At 47.8% G+C, this 22,188-nt stretch overlaps 1 protein-coding gene across 7 annotated transcripts; it reads left to right on the plus strand.

The window, feature by feature from the left end:
* The first annotated feature begins 3,981 nt into the window (after window positions 1–3,981).
* On the plus strand, window positions 3,982–19,002 carry RCC1 (regulator of chromosome condensation 1). Of its 7 annotated transcripts, none has more exons than XM_055331321.1 (11): window positions 3,982–4,078; window positions 12,061–12,142; window positions 12,642–12,689; window positions 13,619–13,806; window positions 13,986–14,165; window positions 15,231–15,327; window positions 15,442–15,564; window positions 16,057–16,212; window positions 16,469–16,588; window positions 16,924–17,076; window positions 17,751–19,002. In XM_055331321.1, exons 2-11 carry the CDS (start codon window positions 12,070–12,072, stop codon window positions 17,924–17,926), a joined length of 1,314 nt encoding a protein of 437 aa, XP_055187296.1. In that variant the 5' UTR covers window positions 3,982–4,078; window positions 12,061–12,069; the 3' UTR covers window positions 17,927–19,002. The 7 variants fall into 7 exon arrangements, with proteins under 7 accessions (XP_055187296.1, XP_055187299.1, XP_055187297.1 ...); XM_055331322.1 differs by lacking the exon at window positions 3,982–4,078 and adding an exon at window positions 4,511–4,630; XM_055331323.1 differs by lacking the exon at window positions 3,982–4,078 and adding an exon at window positions 8,996–9,281.
* The last annotated feature ends 3,186 nt before the right edge of the window (window positions 19,003–22,188 follow it).

Genomic DNA, 22,188 nt, shown 5'->3' on the forward strand with positions numbered 1-22,188 from the left:
TATTGTTGTCACATGTATCACTTTTACATGTATTATAAAACCCACATTTTTTTGTTTAAAGAGGTAATTCTCAAAAAAAAGAGGTAATTATCCTTCTTACAGTTTTAAGAAAGAAAAAAATAAAAAATGAAGGTGAAATAAGGTACTTTCTAGTGCTCTTCATTCCTCTATGTAGATCTAGATTCTCGTCTGGTATCACTTTCCTTCTGCCCAAAGGTCTTCCCTTAACATTTCTTTTACAATGATTCTACTGGTGATTCATTCTTTTTTTTTTTTAAGATTTTATTTATTTATTCATGAGAGACACAGAGAGAGAGGCAGAGACATAAGTAGAGGGAGAAGCAGGCTCCATGCAGGGAGCCCGATGTGGGACTCGATCCCAGGACTCCAGGATCACACCCTGGGCCCAAGGCAGGTGCTCAACTTCTGAGCCACCCAGGGATCCCCTGATGATGAATTCTTTCAGCTTTTGTACATATTAAAATAACTTCTTTTCACCTTCATTTTTGAGGATGTTTTTGCTGGGTTTACCTTATTAGATATAATTTTGCTGGAGTACTTTAAAGATGTAGCTCCACTGTCATCTTGTTTGCATTGTACCCTTGTCTTTGTTCCTCTGTACCTAACATGTTGCACTGTATCCTTGGTTTCTCTGTATATAACATGTCTTTTTTCTGACTACTTTTAAGATTTTCTATCATTGGTTTTAAGCAATTTGATTTTGATGTATGTTGTTTCTTGTGCTTGGAGTTACTTGAGCTTCTTGGATTTTGTGTGGGTCAAGGTTCTCTAGAGAAACAGAACCAACAGGAGGCATGTGTGTAGATAGATAGAGATTTATTTTAAAGAACTGGCACATGTATTTGTGGGGGCTGGCAAGTCTGAAATCTGTAGGGCACTTTGGCAGGCTAGAAATTCCCACAAGAGTTGGTGGTGCAGTCTTGAGCCTACATGCAGTCTTGGTAGAATGCCTTCCCTTAAGGCCTTCAACTGATTGGATGAAGCCCACTCACATTACAGGAGGTAATCTGTTTCCTCAAAGTCTACTGATTTAAAGGTTATCATATCTGAAAAATACCATCACAGCAACTTCTAGACTGGCATTTGACCAAACAGCTGGCCACCACAGCCTAGCCAAGTAGACATATAAAATTACCTATCACAGATCTCTAGGTTTGTAGTTTGCAGATTTTTTAAGCTGTTATTTCTTCATATATTCTCTGTCCCCAGCTCCTCCTTGCTTTCCTGTATATTTGGCCACTTAAAGTTATTCAATAGCTCACCTGTAGTATTTTCAATTTTTAAAAATTCTTTCTCTGTGTTTCATTTTGAATAGATTCTATTGCTATGCCCTCAAGTTTACTAATCATTGCTTTTACAATATCGAATCTATTGTTAATAGCATCCAGTATATTTGCAATCTTAGATACTGCCAAGAAATTCACCTTGGGTCTTTTTAACTTCTATGTTTCTTCTTAACTTCTATGCATATGGAATACAGCTATAATAACTTTCTTTTTTTAATTTTTATTTATTTATGATAGTCACAGAAAGAGAGAGAGAGGCAGAGACACAGGCAGAGGGAGAAGCAGGCTCCATGCACCGGGAGCCCGATGTGGGATTCGATCCCGGGTCTCCAGGATCGCGCCCTGGGCCAAAGGCAGGCGCCAAACCGCTGCGCCACCCAGGGATCCCTATAATAACTTTCAATGTCTTTCACTTCTATCATTTGAGACACTCCTGGGCCAGATTCAATTAATTATTCCTAATATGGTTTGTGCTCAATAAATAAAATAATGATAGAATGTGAAAAAATTAAAATTAGTATTTGGGTTCAGAACAGGAAAAGATAAAGTGAAGCCAAGGAAGGCTTCATGGAGATGGGAACTGAATTGAGCCTTAAGATTTACCAAGAACTTCGGATGCCTGAGCAGTTGAGTGTCTGCCTTCGGCTTGGGCTATGATCCCACGGTCCCGGAGTGCTGCATCGGGCTCCCTGCATGGAGCTTGCTTTTACCTCTATCTCTGTCTCTGCCTCTGTGTGTGTGTGTCTCTCATGAATAAATAAATAAAATCTTAAAAAAAAAAAAAGATTCATCAAGACCTCAGCAAGGCAGGAAGAAAGGCATTTGTTAGGGAAAACAGCCCACATAAGGCAAGAAGGTAGGATGAATATGGGCACCTTCAGAGTACACTGCAGAGGCTAAGGGGAGAATAGGACATTTGCCACCTGGTGCTCCAAGCAGAGCAGTGAAGAAATACCGTCTTTAGAGATTAGTCTTCAAAGATTTCTAAGCAGGGCATGTTCTCACAGCCATGAGTTAGGGAGACTAACGTGGGGAGATCTAGGTGGAACAAAATGGAGGGGAAGGGTTGAGAGCCAGAAGCAGAAGCCAGGAGGGTGGTGCTTTAGACCAGAGGGGCAGAAACAGAAACATGAAGAGGAGAGAAGGAGGAAGAACCAGAAAAGAAGTTAAGGATTAAATCTTTACTTCTCAGAGAACCTTAATCTTGGCTGTAAGGACGAAGCTGGGAGGGGAGAAAATAAAAACATGATTTATTTTTGGTGTTGGGTCTTCTGGGAAGAGATATGGGGCTGAAACTTAGGGTGGAGGTCAGAATCAGGTCATTTGGACTGTCCTCTCATTTAAAAGAACAAGAGTTCTGGTTGACCCTACAGAACTTCCCTCAGCTCTATGAACCTCATTTTTCTCATTTTCCAACAATCATGAGGTTTTGTAAGGAACAAATGAGCTCATGGACATGAGTGAATGTGTTTCTGTAGTTAACAAAGTAAAAGATTCTACAAAATTGGTGACAATCATTCTTATAATTACATTAAGCCATGTGAATGAGTAAGATCTTGGAAGAAGACAGCAGAGAGATCAAAGATCCAGGCTTAAAACTTGGAGAAGTTTCACAGCATATCATCCAAAAGAGGAGTCCATGATGGAGGCAGAAGTAAACTTGGAGAGGTAAGAGACCCTGAAGATGGGGGAGTACTTTGGGGTGGGCTCTGCATAGTAGAAGAAATTCAGTTGGTAAATATTCATCAAAAGTTCAGGTATGATTGAATGACTTTCAGAGTCAGAATCAACATGAAATGGAGAAAATACCCTTCTGCAGGGGTCCCTGCCCTGACCTCAGAAATCCCCAGACACAGTCAAAAGGCCAGAGGAGGTCACCTCAGGGAACACCTGACATCCTGAACTGTTTGTATCCATCCTGGAGAAAGACTGTTAACAAGAGAGCACCCAACCCCAATCCACACCCTCATCTTCTTTCTTAGCTAATCTCCCACACTTCTCTTGCTCCCCTCACTCTTGGTCTCCCCTTTCCCCAGCTCCATTCTCCATTTTGCTCTAAAACAAAACTCTGCTCAGGTCACTCCTTTGCTCGGATCCCTTCCCTAGTTCCCCACTGCCTCGGAACAGAGGCTGTAGTCCTTAGACACACGAGGCCCTGCATCGTGATGACTCTCCTCCTCCTCCATCGTTCTGCGCTCACTCCCCGGGCACCCCCTGCCCAGGGCATAGCATACCTTGGCAGTTTCCCGCAACCACCCCAGGTTTTCATCGGTTCCCTGTCATCGCAAAGGATACGAGTCCTAGCTGCCCTGCCCGCTTAGACTTACCTTGAAAAGCCTTCCTTTAAGCCCCACGCTGAGCCAGATGCCCCTCCGTGGTGGTTGACAGTCTGATTTCTCATCTTTCTCTGACGGGGACCCTTTGGAGAGCAGGGAAGACCTTTCTCCTCCGTGCGGCCCCTGCCCCACCAGATCTTCCCAAGCAGACCCTGACTTCAAGTTGTCTCGGGTCGTCAGTCCCCGGGTCGGGACTTGGAGCCTCGGAAATAGACACGCACAGTCCCGGGGCGGGGGCGGAGCGAGCCGGGTCCAGAGCGCTCCAGCCCGAGCGCGCCACTTGCACTTCCCGGGGCGGCCGCCAGGGGCCGCCGGGCTCTTTGTTTTCCTTTCTGGCCCGGGGTCGGGGCCGGAGGCCCGCAGAGCGCATGCTCTGGGGCAGTTGGCGGCGGGGCCGGCGAGCGGAGGAGTTGCTTGTGGCGGACCTGCAGCGAGGTGGGTCGCGCCCGTCGCGGGCGGGGGGGTCGGGGCGGGGGGCGGCGCGCGGGGCGGCCGCAGCCGGAGCCCAGGCGGGCCGGGGCTGCTGCCCGCGCGCTCGTGTCGGCGGCGCCGGCCCCACGTGAAGCCGGGCGGCAGGAAGGCGCGGGGGCGGGCGCGCGGGTCCCCGGCCCCTCGGGGCGCCTGGCGCCCGCCCGGCCCCGCCCGGCTCCAGCGAGGCCCGCGCGGCCCCCGAGCCGCCGCGCCTCTCGCCCGGCCCGCGGCGGCCGCGCGGGCGGGAGATTCAAACGGCCCGAGCGCGGCGGGCCGGGAGCGCGCGGCCGCGGTGACCCTGGGGCGCAGACCCGCGCGCCTCGCGGCCCGGGACCCGCCGCCCCGCAGGGGCTGCTCTTCCGGAGCGGGAAAGGGATTTGGTCCAGCGTTCGTCTGTAGGATGCGTTTGGCAGAGCAGGGGAGCGATCCTGCCCGGAGAGAGCGTGTGCCTTAGGGACGCAGGGCTTCTGCGGGGGTCACCAGGCGCCGGGACGAGGACTGCTGGCCCTTGGAGAGGTGTGCTGGGAGGCTCGCACCCCCTCGTCTGTCAGCCGATTATTTACTGGCTGGCTGCTCCGTGCTGAGTGGCCAGGGCTGGGGAACAATGGTGAGAAGGGCCCCGCGTGGCCCTTACACAGCCCCGGGCCCCCACGGGGACACCCATCCGGGGGCCTCCGTTACGGTCCCGTGTGTCACCGAGTATGTCCCTGGAGCCAGGGGCGCTGCTGCCGGCAAGTCATTCGTTCACCTGCTAGTAATTGAGGTGCTCCGACCAAGTGGGACTTTTGTGCCCTAGCGGAAGTTGAGTGTACGGAGTGGTACGCGGGGGGGGGGGGGCTCTTGGGGGGGGGATGGTCTCCCAGGCCTGCCCAGGAGGGTCAGGGTGGCTTTCCAGGTGAAAGGACAGTAGTAGGGTTATGCAGCTGACTGCGGGGAAGGGGTTAGTGCAGTCCAGGCAGGAGCATGCAAAGGCATGAAGGTATAGGTGAGTTGTTGGGATCCCGAATTCCACAGATATTTAAGTCTGGCGCACAAAGAGTAACGGGACAGTACGGCAAGGGCTGGGTCTTGAAAGGTCTGGAGTGCAAGACCAAGGAGCACTGCAGGGGAGCAGGTGTCACCCAAGCAGGGCGTCAGAATGGAGTCTAGAAAGATGAATTCAGTTCATCTGCTCTTTTTACAAAGACATCCCAAGAGCAGGAATACTGTTGGGCTTTGCAGCTTACTAGTTGGGTGCTCCGGGGCCACCCACCCAATCTCCCTGGGTGTTAGTTTCCTTATCTATAAAATGAAGCTAAGATGCATGTGATGAGAATTATTAATATCCTGTATTTTTCATAAAGCTGTGGTTCTAACATCTGGTGGAAGCTCAGGCCCCTTTCCCCCAGGCATAGCTCTGTGTACTAGGGGGCTCCTCTGGTGAGGAACTCCAGGGGTGAAGGATACCAGCTCTGTGCCTGGCACATTGGAGCTCAGCAAGTGTTTGTTGACACATGAGACCGTCTCCTCTCTTTCTTCCTGGGGACCTTTCTCACAAAGAGATTCTTAAGCCTCTGAGCCTGTCGGGCAAGTGTCTGCCCTCCTCATGTAGGCGCGGTGGGGTGGTGGCCAGGACAGCTGCTGTGGTCAGAGAGAGAGGGCTGTCTTTTTTTGCAGAAAAGAGGCTGTGGAGAGGTCATAGGAGGTCACAACAGGAGCACCAGGCCCCTGGTAGACTGTCTAGTCTGGTGTGGCTTCATTCACTCTCCCCAGAAGAGGGGAGGGAAGGAAGGGAGATAGATGCTCAGACCCTGGTCAGGAGTGGTCAGGAGACCTGGGATCTCATCCCACCTTTGTGGCCTGGGGCACCTTTCCTGAGCCTCTCGACTTTCTTATCTGTTAAAACTAGGGTGAACACACTTACTCAGAGGGCATTATAGTTGGATATTCATGGAAGTTCGCTCTATATCTTTTACTTATTTGTGACTGTGTCTCACTCTTCTCCCAGACTGTATGCTGCTGAGGATGGAAGCAGTGTTTGTCTGTTAGGGGTAAGGGGTGGACCAAAGATTGCTACTTATTCCTAGCCCAGACACTTAGTGTGTGGTTAAGAAAACACACCCAGAGCAGTTAGAGAAGGAGACTGGGGGATCCCTAGGTGGCTCAGCGATTTAGCACCTGCCTTTGGCCCAGGGCGCGATCCTGGAGTCCTGGGATCGAGTCCCACGTCAAGCTCCCTGCATGGAGCCTGCTTCTCCCTCTGCCTGTGTCTCTGCCTCTCTCTATCTATCTCTATCATGAATGAATGAATAAATAAATAAATCTCTTTTTTTTTTTTTAAAAAAAGGAGATTGTACAAAGGACTGATTTGTGCAATAGAGGATTTGCAGGTGGGTAATAGGTGCAGGGCTCCACCTTCTATATTTCTTACTTATTTATTTTAAGCTTATTTATTCACTTCTTTAATAATCTCTACATCTTGGGGGTCCCTGGGTGGCTCAGCAGTTTAGCACCTGCCTTTGGCCCAGGGCGTGGTCCTGGAGTCCCGGGATCGAGTCCCACATTGGGCTCCCTGCATGGAGCCTGCTTCTCCCTCTCCCTGTGTCTTTGCCTCTCTCTCTATGTCTCTCATGAATGAATAAATAAATTTTAAAAATCTTTAAAAAATAATAATAATCTCTACATCCACGATAGGGCTCAAACTCACCACCCTGAGATCAGGAGTTGCATGCTCTTTTGAGTGAGCCAGCCAGGTGCCCCCAGGGGCTCAACCTTTTAGAAGGTGCCCTCATCTCCTGCCCTACCTCCAGGATTGCCCACAACAGCATTCTGCAGTATCCAGAGGCCTTCATCTGAGAGGCAAATATTCTGAGGCTCATAGAGAACTCAGGTCTGGCCTTCCTCACATCTTTCAGTGGCTCCCACCCCCACCTGACCCACCCACTCAGACCCAGTGTCTCCTCTCTGGTCTCACTATACTCATCCACTTCGTTGGCCTCTGCCCTCAATTATCATGTTTGGCCAAGCTCATGGAGGATTGGGAAGGCCCTGCCTGGGCTGCCTTCACCTCTGTCTGGATCATGGCCTGCCTTTGGCTGGTTTTTAAGTCAATCAGATATACCTGGGTTCTGTTCCTGACTCTCTTATGGCTGTATGAACTTGGGCAGATAAATTTACTTCTGTGAGCCTCAGGCCCATCAATTGGATTAAGAGTTATAGTCCTTCAACTTGTTGTGAGAAGTAAAAGGTTGTTGGCATAGAGAAGTTAGGCATGGCCAGTGCCACCAGAATGGCTCATATTTTAAGGATTAGGTTGGTATGGTGGACAAACATGTAAATTAGAGTAGTCAAGATCCAAAACTCTGTCCCAGTTTCTCTGGGAAAGAATGGTTAGTTTAGGATGAGGGGAGGGATCAAGATTTACCAGTGGAGGTGACTTTGGGACTGAGTAGACATTCTTCAGTAGGATAAGGGATGGAAAGAGATAGAGATGCAAACGGTATGGAGAGAAGAGTAAGCAGTCTAAAATTCTGTGGGAAGGGAAAGGAGGATTTGACAGAGAAGGAATGAGGCCAAAAGTTATGTCATTACCAGACTCTGGAGGCCTTTTGCACCAGGCTAAGAAATGTGGGCTTTATCTTCCAGGCAAAGGGAGCCATTGGGGAATCTGAGCAAGGAAGCTGCTTGTTTCAGGCTCAACTTTTAGAAAGATCTTGAATGACTTATGGAATGACATGGGGTGGGGATCAGAAAGACCAGAGCCAAGTGGCTGCCTTTTCCTGGGGAGAGGGTATAGGAGACAGGTCCCAGGCAGGTGAGAGAATGGGGAACTCGGGGAAGAATTTGGCAAGGGCACTAGCTTTGGAGTGTGACCGACTTGGTGGAGACCTTCACTTCCTTTTCTAGTCCTGAATGAGATACTTTACCTTTCTGAGCCTCAGCTTCCTCATCTGTAAAGTAGGATAAATATGCCTAGCTTGCAGTGAGATGCTCCACGATATTAGCCAAAACACAGGTGACTAAGGAGATGTTCACTGGGTTCCAACCCACAGTAACACGTTTTTGTTAGTGCCCCGTGATACCAACCACTTCGTATTTATTTTGTCTCCCCTCCAGGCCTTGCCTACAGGTCAGCCTAGCATCAGCACCAGTATGCTGATATAATTCTTTTCCGTGTGTGTGTGTGTGTGTGTGTGTGTGTGTGTTTTAAGATTTTATTTATTTTTTCATGAGAGACACACAGAGAGGGGCAGAGACGTAGGCAGAGAGAGAAGCAGGCTCCCTCTGGGGAGCCTGATGTGGGACTCGATCCCAGGACCCCAGCATCACACCCTGAGCCAAAGGCAAGTGCTCAACCACAGAGCTACCCAGGTGCCCCTCTTCCCTATGTTCACTTAACTTCTTGTTGTGAGTGCTTTTCCATGCTACTATATGCTCTCCCTCCCTGGCACAGCTGACCTCTACAGGTCATTCTAATGAGCCCACAGGAGATTTGCCTTTGGTAGGACAGGGCTTTGGACACGGTGAACTGGCTGCCAGCTTGGCCAAAAATACAAGCTGTCTACCTGAAATAAGGGATACCTGTTCTATCCTACACCCCTTAACCCACTCAGCTCTGCATGCTTAACATCCCTTTTTGTTGGCTCCCAGCAACTTCAGACTTAATGAAAACACCTGGTAAAATGGGGCTCTCCCACTTGTCCCAGCTCACTATATAGAACTCTGCCATCCTTTTAGTCATTTTTTTAAAAAGATTTTATTTTTAAGTAATTTCTGTACCCAGTGTAGGGCTCGAACTCACAGCCCTGAGATCAAGAGTCACATACTCCACCAGCTGAGCCAGCCAGGCGCCCCACTCCATTCTCCAAGTCATTTAAGCCAATGCCTCAGAGTCCTTGTGTTTGGCCAAGCGTTTAGGGGGAACCTGGGAAGGCCTCCCTGGGATCCCTTGGATTTTTTTAGGATGAAGAAAGTCATTCTGGATCCCTCCCTCTCCCTCACTCTACACATCTAATTCGTGAATCAAATCTGTCTTCTAAGTTGATCTGTTTTGTCTCCTTTTTCTCTGTTACCTCAGACAGACCGACCAGATCAAGTCACCATCATCTCTCACTTGGATGCCTGCAATAGCCTCCTCTGCCAGTCCATTCCGGTTTCTTTACAGTAGCCAGAACAACCATTTAAGAATGTAAATCCGATAAAGACTTTCTTAAAGTTGTTCTGTTTTCCCTAGAAGGCCTTGCATGACCCAGCCCCTGCTCACCTTGTGCCAGCTGACCTTTTCTTCTCCAGCTGCAGCCACACTGGCCTCTCCAGGTTTCCAAACTTACCACACTATTTACTAGGCCACTTTTGTCCTGCTCTTGCCCTGCTGTTTTTTTCATATTTCAGGTCTTAGCTTAAATGTCACCTTCTGACCACTCTCTTCCCCTAACCCAAGTTCTTTTCTTTTCTCTTTTCTTTTTTCTTTCTTTTTCTTTCTTTCTTTCTTTCTTTCTCTTCTTTCATAAAGTATGCATAAAATTTACCATTTTAACCATTTTTTCCCATTTTAACCATCTTTATAGCTCAGTGTTGTGAAGTACACTCACATTGTTGTTCACCTCCAGGTTATCTCTTATGTCACCTTGCTTATTTTTCACTCAGCACCACCCCTAATGTTTCTTTCCTGCTACAATGTAAACTCCATGAGAACAGGGAGAGGATTAATCTCCTTTTTCTTTGCTATACCTGGCCCAAAGCCAAAGCACCAGTAATAGCCACTCAGATATTTGTGGAATAAATCCCTCTCCCACTCCCCCTGTTCTCTGGCTCTCACTCTCTCTCAAATAAATAAATACTCTTATAAAAAAATAAATAAAGAGGATAGAGCTCAGAGAGGTCAAGGCTGCTGGCCAACCATGGTCACAAAAGCTAGGGTGAACAAGCCACAGCTCTGGCAGGTAAATCCGGTTCCCTCTAATGCCAGAGGATGTGCATTTTAGCATGGTAAGAGGGGGTCTCAAAGAGGCGGGTTGGAAAGGAGGGGTCACCCCTAGAGAATAAACAGTTGGCTGACATTCAGAAATGCCACTTTATCAGAGTCAGAACTGGGCAGTCACAACCTGTATAAACCTGTAGGCTAGGAGGATTCTAAACTTCTGGCTACTTTCTTATCTTCAATCCTTTATTCTCCCTAAGGATAATTAGAAATGTGCTCAGAAATTCAGAGGCCATTGGCCTCATGTTCGTTACCCATGCAGAGGGGAGCTGGAGAGGCTGATGCTCTAGGACCTGGTGGAAGAAAGAGATGGTTAGGCCCACAGGTGAGCCTGAGAAGGGCTCTTGGAGTTCCTATTCCATTTATTATCTTGGGTAGAGTCTCATCTCTTAGCTACAAAATGGAAGAGAGGTGGGTTGCATTAGATTAGAACTGTTCAAGCATTATGTGGGGCAGGCTCTACATGTTATAATGCCAATATTAATTTATTACGTTTATAGTATTAGCTCATTTAATCCCATATAACAAAGATGTAGGTAAAATTACTATGCCTGTTTTACTGAGGAAGAAACTGAATCATGAAGAGATTAAGTAATTTTGCCCAAGGTCAAGCATCTAGAAAGTAGCTGAGCACTGATTCTGGTCCTGAGACTCCACTGGCATAGGCTATACCCCTTCTATTATCTATTATCAGGATAGCTCTAAAGTGCCCTGGCCCCTGCTGTCCATTCCAGAGGGTTTGCCATCCAGATTTTGGGAACACTAGGCTTAGAGAATATGACTGCTTTTTATAACCTTTTTTTTTTTATTTTTATTATTTATTTATGATAGTCATACAGAGAGAGAGAGAGAGGCAGAGACACAGGCAGAGGGAGAAGCAGGCTCCATGCACCGGGAGCCTGACGTGGGATTCGATCCCGGGTCTCCAGGATCGCGCCCTGGGCCAAAGGCAGGCGCCAAACCGCTGCGCCACCCAGGGATCCCTATTTTTTTTTATTTTTTTTTATTATTTATTTATGATAGTTTTTAATTTTTTTTATTATTTATTTATGATAGTGCTTTTTATAACCTTAAAGACTAGGGCTCTATAAAGATTTATTTCCAGGGCTGGGTATGTGGAGGAAGAAGGCTTTGGACACAATTTGGGCTGGATTGGAATTGAGAGAGCTGGGGAGAATGTCTCTGTTCTCAGCAGCCTTGAGGAAGACAGGGAGACCATTGTGGGGCAGCAGCTGCCATATAAGAGAAGGGTTTGAGGCTGAAGCTCTCAGCTATCCTGGATGGTGCTAGGTCCAAGAACCTTTCTTTCACCCATCAGTCATTCCCCCCTTCCTTATTTAACACCTGGTGAGTATATACAGTGTTTCTTTCTTACTAGATTGTTTAGGAAAGCCAGGTTCCTCCCAGGAGTGGCACTTTTGGATCAGAAGGCATAAATGGTCTGGTTTGGTTTTATGTAATGAAAATAACTTTTTTTTTGGTCTGATAACAGTAGTCTTTACCAAAGTTACTAGTGGTTATTTCAGGGTTTGGGGGGGGGGGGACTATGAAAGGTACTTTACTTAATACTGTTCTTCAAGATTTTTATTTATATTTTATTATTATTATTTTTTAAGATTTTTATTTTTTATAATAAAATAAAACATAGGGTGCCTGGCTGGCTCAGTCAGAAGAACATGCAACTCATGATCTCAGCCCCATGGGTGTAGAGATTACAAAAATATATAAATAAACCTAAAATAAATAATAAATAACTTAGAAATATATGTAAAGTTCTTTGTCAGATACTTTAGATAATATAGAAAGGTACAAAGAAAAAAATATGGGGCACCTGGTGGCTCAGTTAAGTGGCTGCTTTCTCAGATAAATTCTAAGTAGAATTGCTGGAATTCCTCTTATCTTTTTGGGGGTTTTGGTAAATGTTGCCTAGTTAGGGCAGGAAAATGATTGCCATTTCTGAAATGGAATATTTGCCTCGGTTTTTCAGGAAACGAAGATGCCACCAAAACGTATAGCTAAGAGAAGGTCACCCCCAGAAGATGCTCTCCCCAAAAGCAAGAAGGTGAAGGGTAAGTTGGTATTGGCCTTTATTTCCGAATGGAGGGGGCCTCTTGGAGCTCCCAGAATCTAGGATTGGGCTCCTTCCTCCTCGACATCTGAGGCTGAGGGGCCTGGAAGCCCAGAAACTCCACCCAGATGGAGATCTCTTGTAGCTTACTGAATCCCACCCTCTGGAAATCGTGAAGGAGCAGAGACTTGTCTACACAGCAGTACTTCCAGAAATGGGTTCAAGTCCAGGCTCTGCCACTTTCTAGCCTTGTAGCTTTGGGCAAGTGACTTAACTTCAATGAGCTTGAATTTCCCCATTCATAAAATAGAGGCAAGAACAGCACCAACCTCACTGGGCTGTTAAGAGGAAAGAGATAATATCTTGCTAACATTTGAGGGAGGTAGCTGTGTTTCCCCCCTTCCTGGGACTGTGGAGGGAGATGGGGAGGAGAGAGATCCACTCCCAATCTGGGAGGGGAGAGTGTGAACCCACACTCAGACAGTGTCTGTCTTTTGCAGACCGTCGTAACCAGGCAGTGAGGGCCGTTGCCTCCCGTCGTGTTCCAGGTGCCCAGAGGCTGAGCCCTCCTGACCAGAAAACCCGACCACGTGGCTCCCTGCCCAGGGCACCCTCTGCGCAGCCGTCGAGGCCCTGGCAGCCGTGGGGCCCCTGGCAGCCGTGGCCACGCCCCCCCGGGGGAGGAGCTGGACGCCATTGGCTGTCCGGGCCCGCGGCGACCGCCGTTGGCCAGCAGATGGCCCGGTGCAGTCCCCTGGTTGGCTTGTACATTTCCGCATCTGCTGGTTTTCTGCCCTGCTCCTGCCTCTCCCTGTTCAGCTGCTTGGCTGCTCCCAGATAGGAGCGGAAGGGTTGTGGGAGTATGTCTAGGCGTTAAGTCTCAGCCGGAGGATGGAGGCTAGGGACAGTGCTCTGACCCACGTAGGTTCCCTTTGGCTTCAGTACAAATTTCCGTGACCTTGGGAAGGTTACTTAACCTCTCTGAGTCTGTTTGCTTTCCTGTAAAACAGGAGCCTAAATATGGAAGGTTTGTAGCATAATTTAGGGGACTACGAAGCAATTTAACATTCGTAGAGTTAGCAGTCAGTAAAGGGTAGATGTTACCTGAGTCCTCGCTGTTGGCACCGTGACTCCTGAGAACTTAGAGCCAATCAGGAAAGCTATATGCATCCTCACTATTCTCTTCCATCTCCACCAAGATTTATATCACAATATTGAGTGTCTTCATGTTTCCATCTTTTCCCTCACATTAATAACGTGCTCAGCTTTTAGTTTTCACAAAAACTTTGTGACAGAGTTATTTTTGTTATTCATATTTTATAGATGAGGAGACAGGCTTCTTAGAAAGATCCTATGACTGGTCTGTGGCAGAACAGGGGCTTGAACCCAGGTCTGTGTGGTTCCAGAGCCCATTCAGTGACCCTCTCCTCCCTCCTGTCATCGTGCACACTCAGGAGCCATCTTCTTCATCCCTCAGTCTCCCATAGGTCCCACAGCACAGAACCAGGCATCGTGCTGACACTGGGCCAGGGCGACGTGGGCCAGCTGGGGCTGGGCGAGAATGTGATGGAGAGGAAGAAACCAGCCCTGGTGCCCATTCCGGAGGACATCGTGCAAGCTGAGGCTGGGGGCATGCATACTGTGTGTCTAAGCAAAAGTGGCCAGGTATGTTGGGGTGGGTGGCACAGGATTGGACCGGGCCCAGGATTGGGGGGCTTGGGGAAGGAGCTTTGAGCCACACACATTACTCTGTGGAGATGGAGCTGGTTAGCTGCTCAGGGAGTTGCCTAAACAAGAATGGACTGAACCCAGACCTTTCGCTAATGGGGGCATCTTGGGCACAGGTCTACTCCTTCGGCTGCAACGATGAAGGAGCCCTGGGACGGGACACATCAGTGGAGGGCTCAGAGATGGTCCCCGGGAAAGTGGAACTGCAAGAGAAAGTGGTACAGGTGTCAGCAGGAGACAGTCACACAGCAGCTCTCACTGAGGATGGTCGAGTTTTCCTCTGGGGCTCCTTCCGGGTAAGACCAAGTCTGGAAGACTGCATGGAGGTTGACTAGTGAGACCCCAGTGATAATCCATTTCCACTTCCTTGTTGTACTTAATGGTAGAGAAATCACGGCCCAGGGATCCCTGGGTGGCGCAGCGGTTTGGCGCCTGCCTTTGGCCCAGGGCGCGATTCTGGAGACCCCGGATCGAATCCCACGTCGGGCTCCCGGTGCATGGAGCCTGCTTCTCCCTCTGCCTGTGTCTCTGTCTCTCTCTCTCTCTCTGTGACTATCATAAAATAAAAATAAATAAATAAATGTGGTAAATTAAAAAAAAAAAATTATTTAAAAAAAAAAAAAAAAGAAATCACGGCCCAGAGGCAGAGCTTGGGTCTCTTCTCTTCAGCCGTCCACACCATTGGCTGTTTCCTTGAATCTGTATCAGGAAGTGTGTATCTTGAAAAGGGGTGGGTCAAGGATGCCTTTGGGCTGAGGCTTACCCAGGAAGCCAGCTTGTTTTCTCACTCATCTCCCTGCCTTCAACCTCTCCCCTCCCAGGCCCTCTTCTACATCTGTCAGGGGTTTGGGGGTCCATGGGAAGGATTGTCACATCTCAGAATTTCTGAGGGAAGGGAGTGTAATTTAAACAGTAGAAAAAGTAAAAATAAAAACAGTAGAGTCAACATTAAAATTGTTGTGGTACTTCGGTATTTAGTTTATTTTGAAATGTCAAAAACAAAGGTGTTTCCTCATCAGGGCTATTTTTAAAGTTTTTTTATGGAGAATTTCAAACACATAAAAGTAATCAGAAAAATACATTGAACATCCATCACCTCACAGTCATCAACTTTGCCAAGCTTGTTTCCTCTCTACTCCCATCCACTACCCTATTCCTTTGTTATTTTAATGCAAATGACAAGCCACATATGATTTCATTCATTAAGTATTTCACTGTTTGTCCTGGCTCCTGCCCACCTCTTTATCCCCATCTGGCACCAATGCCCTTCACCAGACAGCTCTGTGGTTGCCTGCAAGCCTGGATCTGGCTGGTTTGGGGCAGCCAGGACTGGCTGGTAAGTGCTGTGTCCTGCTTTCTAGGACAATAATGGTGTGATTGGACTCTTGGAGCCCATGAAGAAGAGCATGGTGCCTGTGCAAGTGCAGCTGACTATGCCTGTAGTGAAGGTGGCCTCAGGTGAGTCTGGGGGTACTCACTCTAGGCAGGAGTTGGAGAAACTTGTTCTGGGGCTGGGCTTGTCTTGGGCCTTACAGACAAGCCTTGTATCCTCTGCCTTCCTCTCCCCCTTAGGAAATGACCACTTGGTGATGCTGACAGTTGATGGTGACCTCTACACTTTGGGCTGCGGGGAGCAGGGCCAGCTGGGCCGTGTGCCTGAATTATTTGCCAACCGTGGTGGCCGTCAGGGCCTTGGTAGGTGGCTCAGGTCCCTTTGGCCAGGCAACTTGGCAAGCCACCCCTTGGTGAAGGTCAGATGCAGGAGGGATTCTCTATGTGTGTTTAGGCTTGCGTCAGATAGGCCTATGGAGATAGGTGAGAACTCTGACTCTAAGCCAGACCACCCTGGATTTGAATCCTGGTTCTACTACCTATTGGCTTTGGGACCCTGGACATATTTCCTCATCTCTAAACCTACTTCATTGGGTTGTGGTGAACTGAAATAAGTTAACGTAGAATGTTTGGCACATGGTAAGTTCTGTGTAAATGTTACCTCTTACGGCTTTGGGATTCTGAGCAAGGCACTTGTACTCTCTTGGCTTCAGTTTCCTCTTTTTAATAGGGAAGAGGGAAAAGAATCCCTGCGTAGCTTCCCTGCAAGGGCTATAGTTTTGGGAAAAAACACGCAGGGCAGAGAGAGAAGCTGTATGTGTCTGCCACTGACTCTCGCCTCCTTTCTGCCTATAGAACGACTCCTGGTCCCCAAGTGTGTGATGCTGAAATCCAGAGGAAGCCGGGGTCATGTCAGATTCCAAGATGCCTTCTGTGGTGCCTACTTCACCTTCGCCATCTCCTGTGAGGGCCATGTATATGGTTTTGGCCTCTCCAACTATCATCAGCTTGGTGAGTCCCAAGCCCTACATCTGGCATAGCCCAGAGTGACTTGGGTTCCAATCCTGGCTTCTCCACTCATTTGTCATGCATCCTTGATGGGGTGAGCTAACCCCTCAGAGCTGTAGTTTTGTCATCTGTAAATTGAGACTATCCGTGCCTTGGTGTTTGTGTGAGGGAAGCAGCCTCACTGTGTGAGGGGATGAAGAAGGACCCCTCCTTGGATAGCTTCACCCCTGACCACTCTATCCTGGCCTTTTCCTCCCAGGAACCCCAGGGACAGAATCTTGCTTTGTACCCCAAAACCTGACATCCTTCAAGAACTCTACCAAGTCCTGGGTGGGCTTCTCTGGTGGCCAGCATCATACAGTCTGCATGGATTCAGAAGGTGGGACCTCTGGGTCAGGGGTGGAGTATTCCTGGCCAGACTCCTGAGACCATGGTCCTTGGAACCTGGATCTGCTCCATTGGTTGGGCCAGATGTGGGTCCTTGAGGGCCACCCCCATCCCCCAGAGTCCTGGCACTTTTCCAAGCATGAGTTCAGTGGGGTCCTAGGGAGGTTCTCCCAGGCCTCCCCCAAAACCGGGAGAGATGCTGCAGACCTGCTTCTCACCACCCTGGTTGTGGGGACCAGCTCTCTTGGATACGGGAACTTAACCTTAACCTGGCCTACCTGGAGTGTACCTTCTGCTACTTTTCATCTCTTCCCCCCTCTCCCACAGGAAAAGCGTACAGCCTGGGCCGGGCTGAGTATGGGCGGCTAGGCCTTGGGGAGGGTGCTGAGGAGAAGAGCATACCCACCCTCATCTCCAGGCTCCCTGCTGTCTCCTCAGTGGCTTGTGGGGCCTCCGTGGGGTATGCTGTGACCAAGGATGGTGAGTGAGGCTACCTGCACTTGGTGTGGTTTGGTGTTGGGGATCATGGTTCTTAACCCCAGAGCTCATCAGGCTCTGAGGTCCATCATCAAATAGAGCTGAGGTACAGAGAGCACGTTGCTTTTCTCTCGACTGTCAGAAGCTCTGAACTAGGTGGTCACCAAAGCCTGAGTGGGTGAGTGGGATAGCCATGGGCACCTTGAGAAGCCTGGAGCTGATGGAAGCGCTTGACCTGGGATTATGTGGGAATACTTCCTGAGGAAGTAGAGCTTGGACTACACCTTAAAGGCTCAATCCTTTATGATAAGCAATGGAGCTCATCCCAGGCACAGAAATGTCTAGAGCAGTCTCAAAGGTCTCAGAGGTCCTTGGAATGGAAGGTTAGTGTAAGGGTTTGGGGAGTGGCCAGTCATGTAGGGCCTTGAATGCCATGCATAGGGGAAGGGAGAAGTCTTTGGCAATATGTAAGGATTGTGGTCTCTGGTTGACAAAGCTGTTTTTTTAATCCATCCTCTCCTTGGCTCCCAGCTCCCCTGAACTCCCAGAGGCAGGGACATTGTTTGGCTACTACAGGCCAAAGCCAGAATTTACCCTCATGTTCCAAGCTTCTCACGATTTAGGAAGGTGGGGCTAGGGATCCTAGAGACAGCTGCCCCCATTTCTCTCCCTTGCAGGTCGTGTGTTTGCCTGGGGCATGGGCACCAACTATCAGCTGGGCACAGGGCAGGAAGACGATGCCTGGAGCCCAGTGGAGATGACAGGCAAACAGCTGGAGAACCGTGTGGTCTTATCTGTGTCCAGTGGGGGCCAGCACACAGTCTTACTAGTCAAGGACAAGGAACAGAGCTGATGAAGCCTCTGCGGGCCTGGCTCCCGGCCCCCCACCCTCTCTCCTGGAACTGAGAAGCTATGAAAACTACAGATTCCAGCAAGCCTCCCCCAGCCCCGAGTGCTGTCATCTCCTGCCTTTTTCCTATCAGCAGAACAGAATCCTTTTCCTCTTTTCCATCCTCCTTTCCTGAATCATCCTGCAACCTACAGGATGAAGGGGAGGTGGGAGGGAATGGAAGAGGGGAGGGGGTTTCAGCAGCCGGAACATTGCTCACCCCAGAGCTCTGTGGTTAGACCTTTCTCCCTCATCCCTACCTCCCATGGTCCTGGCTGACCCTGGTTTTGCCTGCCAAAAACCAAAAATTCCTCCCCTCAGGATTTGGTGCCCACGTTCTGAAAAGTTGGGGATCTTCAGGCCCTACTGTAGCCATGTGCCACTCTGTCCTTCACAATCCACAGGCATATAAATGGTATGGTGGTCAGACCCAGCTGTCATGGACCTATGCCTGGGGGAAACCTGAGATGGGGCAGGGCTGCCCAGCCATGGGCAACCCCAAGCCAAATATGTGGCCCTCAACAGATGTTCATGGGGAAGAAAAAATGATCCTCCACTTGATCAAGAAAAAAGCCAATCAGCCTTTATCCCAGAAGCACAAAGCATTCTGCCCTTCAGGTATTGCCTGAGTATCCTGCCCATCCAACCTGCCTTACCTGCAGCCAAGGGCCTGAAGTCTGGAAAGGAAGCTACATCTGCAGGGCAGGACATGGAGGGAAGGGGAAGGAAAGTTTTATAAACAAACTTATAGCAATATTGAAAGTGAAGGGAGGGGAGGGGAAGGGGGTCAGAGGGCCAGAGTCTGGTGCCCAGGAAGGGAAGCAGCAGCTTGTACAGTGGCTGAGAAAATAGAAAACTGTTTTGATTTTTTAAAAATGTAAAGTATTTTGGAGGGGAGAGTGAAATCTTTTAACACTTTGAATAAATTTAGAGTTTTATAAAACAGGCCACTTGTTTTTTACATACTCCCTGCTTTTTTAAGGGAGCACCTGCTGTGTTGGGAAGAGCAGAATAAAACCATACCTATGCACCTGGTCAAAGCTAGGACTTAAGTGATGTTGCAATGTCATGGTATGTGCCAGTCAGCTATTGATGTGGCTGTTTCATACAAATCAAAAAAGAGAAAAAGTTGATTTTTGCTTAGGTATTTATGTTTCAGGAATCACTGGATTTTTTAAAAAAATTATGCTGCATAATGTAAGAGACATGGAATGGATCTTTTCATATCCTAATCCCAAACCAAGATTTGAATACAGTACATATCTACAAATACTTATACTAAGCTTGCTGTTATATCATTTTCAACAGCTGATGTAATTGATTAAACAAGATTAACTGCATAATTTTTTTTTTAAGATTTTATTTATTCACAAACACAGAGACAGAGGCAGAGGGAGAAGCAGGCTCCATGCAGGGACCCTGATGTGGGACTCGATCCTGAGACTGCAGGATCATGCCCTGAGCCAAAGGCAGATGCTCAACTGCTGAGCCACCCAGGCGTCCCTCATAATAACTCTTAAGACTGCTTACAATGTGTATTTTTTAATTATTTATTCATGAGGGAGGCAGAGACCCAGGCAGAGGGAGAAGCAGGCTCCATGCAGGGAGCCTGAAATGGGACTTGATCCCAGGTCTCCAGGATCAGACCCTGGGCTAAAGGCAGTGCTAAACTGCTGAACCACCTGGGCTGCCCCTTTTTAAAGATCCTTTTTTTTTAAAAAAAAAATTTTTATTTATTTATGATAGTCACACAGAGAGAGAGAGAGAGGCAGAGACATAGACAGAGGGAGAAGCAGGGTCCATGCCCCGGGAGCTTGACGTGGGATTCAATCCCGGGTCTCCAGGATCGCGCCCTGGGCCAAAGGCAGGCACTAAACCACTGCACCACCCAGGGATCCTAAGATCCATTTTTTTAGGATTGATTTACTTATTTTAAAGAGAAAGAGGGGGTGGGGGAAGGGCAGAGAGAGTGAGAGAATCTGAAGCAGACTCCCCACTGAGCACAGAGCCTAACACAGGGCATGATCCCACAACCTTGAGATCGTGACTTGAGCTGAAGTCAAGTCAGATGTCTAACCAACTGAGCCACCCAGGCACCCCATACAACGTGTATTGTAGATTTTCCCAGCCATTTGATCAACCAAATCATACAGCTGACATGTCAATAATGGTGGTCAGTAGTTACATGTGTTTGTTTATATTTGGATCCCTTAAAATTTGTAAAAATTTAAAATTAATTTCCTTGGTTGCACTAGCCACATTTCAAGTCCTCAGTAGTCCTGTATGGCTAGTGCCTGGTATGGTATTGGGCTATGCAAACATAGAGCATTTTTGTAATTGCAGAAAGTTACAGGGGACAATGCTGTAACAGACAGTGAAGGTCTGTTACATACATAACAGGAAGTTTTTATTATCACCAGAAGGATTCTTCATGGATGTCAGTGAGTTGGAAGGAAAAATGAATATGATGTAAAAGAACTTCAAATGTATTCTGTGATTTTTTTTTTCCCGTTGAGGTTTTAGTTTTGATACAGGCACTATACTGATGGGAAATTAACTTCTTAAAAGTCTCTCTCTCTCTTTTTTTTTAGTCTCTTGATTATAATATCTTCTTTGTAAAGAAACACTTGTGTGTCTGCTCTTCCTCATTCCCCCCAAAAAAGCCCATTTCGATTAGATTTACTGAAGTTTTTCCTTTTGACAGTATAGCCTGTTGTAAATTCCTTGTTCTTAACAGCTTTTCTGTATTGGAATGTGAAATGGGCTAGGCATTGTGCTGAACACTTTACATGCAATAATAGCTCTTTTAATCCTGTATCAGCCCTCTAAAGTCAGACTTTGTCCTTCAGGAAACAGTCCCTGAGATTTGTGACTTGCTTGAGTTCAAGAAGCTACCTACCAAATGCACAAACTAGGCTGGAATCTACATCAGCCTCTACCTGAGCCTAGAACTTCCTTTTCCTTGTATTGCACGTGAGCATTTTAAAGCTCTCTGTAGGTGCTTTACATATATTAGAACAGTGTCAGGCACATGGTACTCTACAATACTCCTTATGCCTTTATGACAATTGTACATTTTTTTGGTTCCCTATAGTTAATAATTGCCTTGTTTTTCACATGCATGTTTTTTTGGTGTTGAGTATTTAGCGCCCGACTTAAGTGTCAGGTTTGTTTGTTTTTTTTTAAGATTTTATTTATTCATGAGAGACAGAAGCAGAGACACAGGCAGAGAGAGAAGCAGGCTCCATGCAGGGAGCCCAGTGTGGGACTCCATCCTTGGACTTAAAGGATCACGCCCTGGGCTGAACGGAGGCGCTCAACTGCTGAGTCACTCAGGTGTCCCTAAGTATCAATTTCCTTTTGTTGAAACACATCAAGTACTCTTTTATCTTTTCCTCCATCCTCCTCCAACCTGGATTGTTTATCCCAAAACAAATGTAATCATTGTATAAGATGTGGCTCTGCTATAAATATTTACAAAGTTGTAAATGTTCATATTGCTTTGACAGAAATTGTTTTTTTTGCCCAATGTGGGGCTTAAACTCAACGCCGAGATTTAGAGTGGCATGCTCCACTGACGGAACCAGCCAGGTGGTCCTGCTTTGCCAGAAATTATAACCAGAAGATGGAGAAGTGTATATGTATGAATGAAGGACAGTTGCTAAAATATCTGAAACTACCATTGAGAAAGTATACCATGTAGAAATGTGCAGATAGGGCAGCCCCGCTGGCTCAGCGGTTTAGCGCCGCCTTCAGCCCACACTGTGATCCTGGAGACTCGGGATCCAGTCCCATGTCGGGCTCCCTGAGTGGAGCCAGCCTGCTTCTCCCTCTGCCTGTGTCTCTGCCTCGCTCTCTCTGCCTCTCATGAATAAATAAAATCTTAAAAAAAAATGCACAGATTCTAGGAAGACGTGGAAACATTTTCTGAAGGGAGTGGGAATTGAGGATAGTGATAGGGTAAGGGACTGCTGTTTTTTTTTTTTTTAAAGATTTTGTTTATTTATGAGAGACAGAGAGAGAGGTAGAGACACAGGCAGAGGGAGAAGCAGACCCCATGCAGGGAGCCAGATGTGGGACCCAATCCCAGGACTCCAGGATCAGGCCGGGGCAGAAGGCAAGGAGCTCAACCGCTGAGCCACCCGGGGATCCCTGTTTATTGTTTATTTCATAAAATTAGCAAACATTTTCTCAGTGTCTACCATTATCCCCAACATTGTTGTAGA

This window comes from Nyctereutes procyonoides, unplaced genomic scaffold (assembly GCF_905146905.1).
Source record: "Nyctereutes procyonoides isolate TBG_1078 unplaced genomic scaffold, NYPRO_anot_genome, whole genome shotgun sequence".
In the NCBI taxonomy this organism is placed as follows: domain Eukaryota; kingdom Metazoa; phylum Chordata; class Mammalia; order Carnivora; family Canidae; genus Nyctereutes; species Nyctereutes procyonoides.

What these genes read in the sequence shown, in the direction of transcription:
- RCC1 (XM_055331318.1), top strand. Translation starts at nt 10,285, where the DNA reads ATGTGCTCAGAAATTCAGAGGCCATTGGCCTCATGTTCGTTACCCATG. An exon ending in CTCCAACTATCATCAGCTTG is followed by an intron (nt 16,213 to 16,468) that starts GTGAGTCCCAAG and finishes TTTTCCTCCCAG; the next exon opens with GAACCCCAGGGACAGAATCT. An exon ending in GTATGCTGTGACCAAGGATG is followed by an intron (nt 17,077 to 17,750) that starts GTGAGTGAGGCT and finishes TCTCCCTTGCAG; the next exon opens with GTCGTGTGTTTGCCTGGGGC.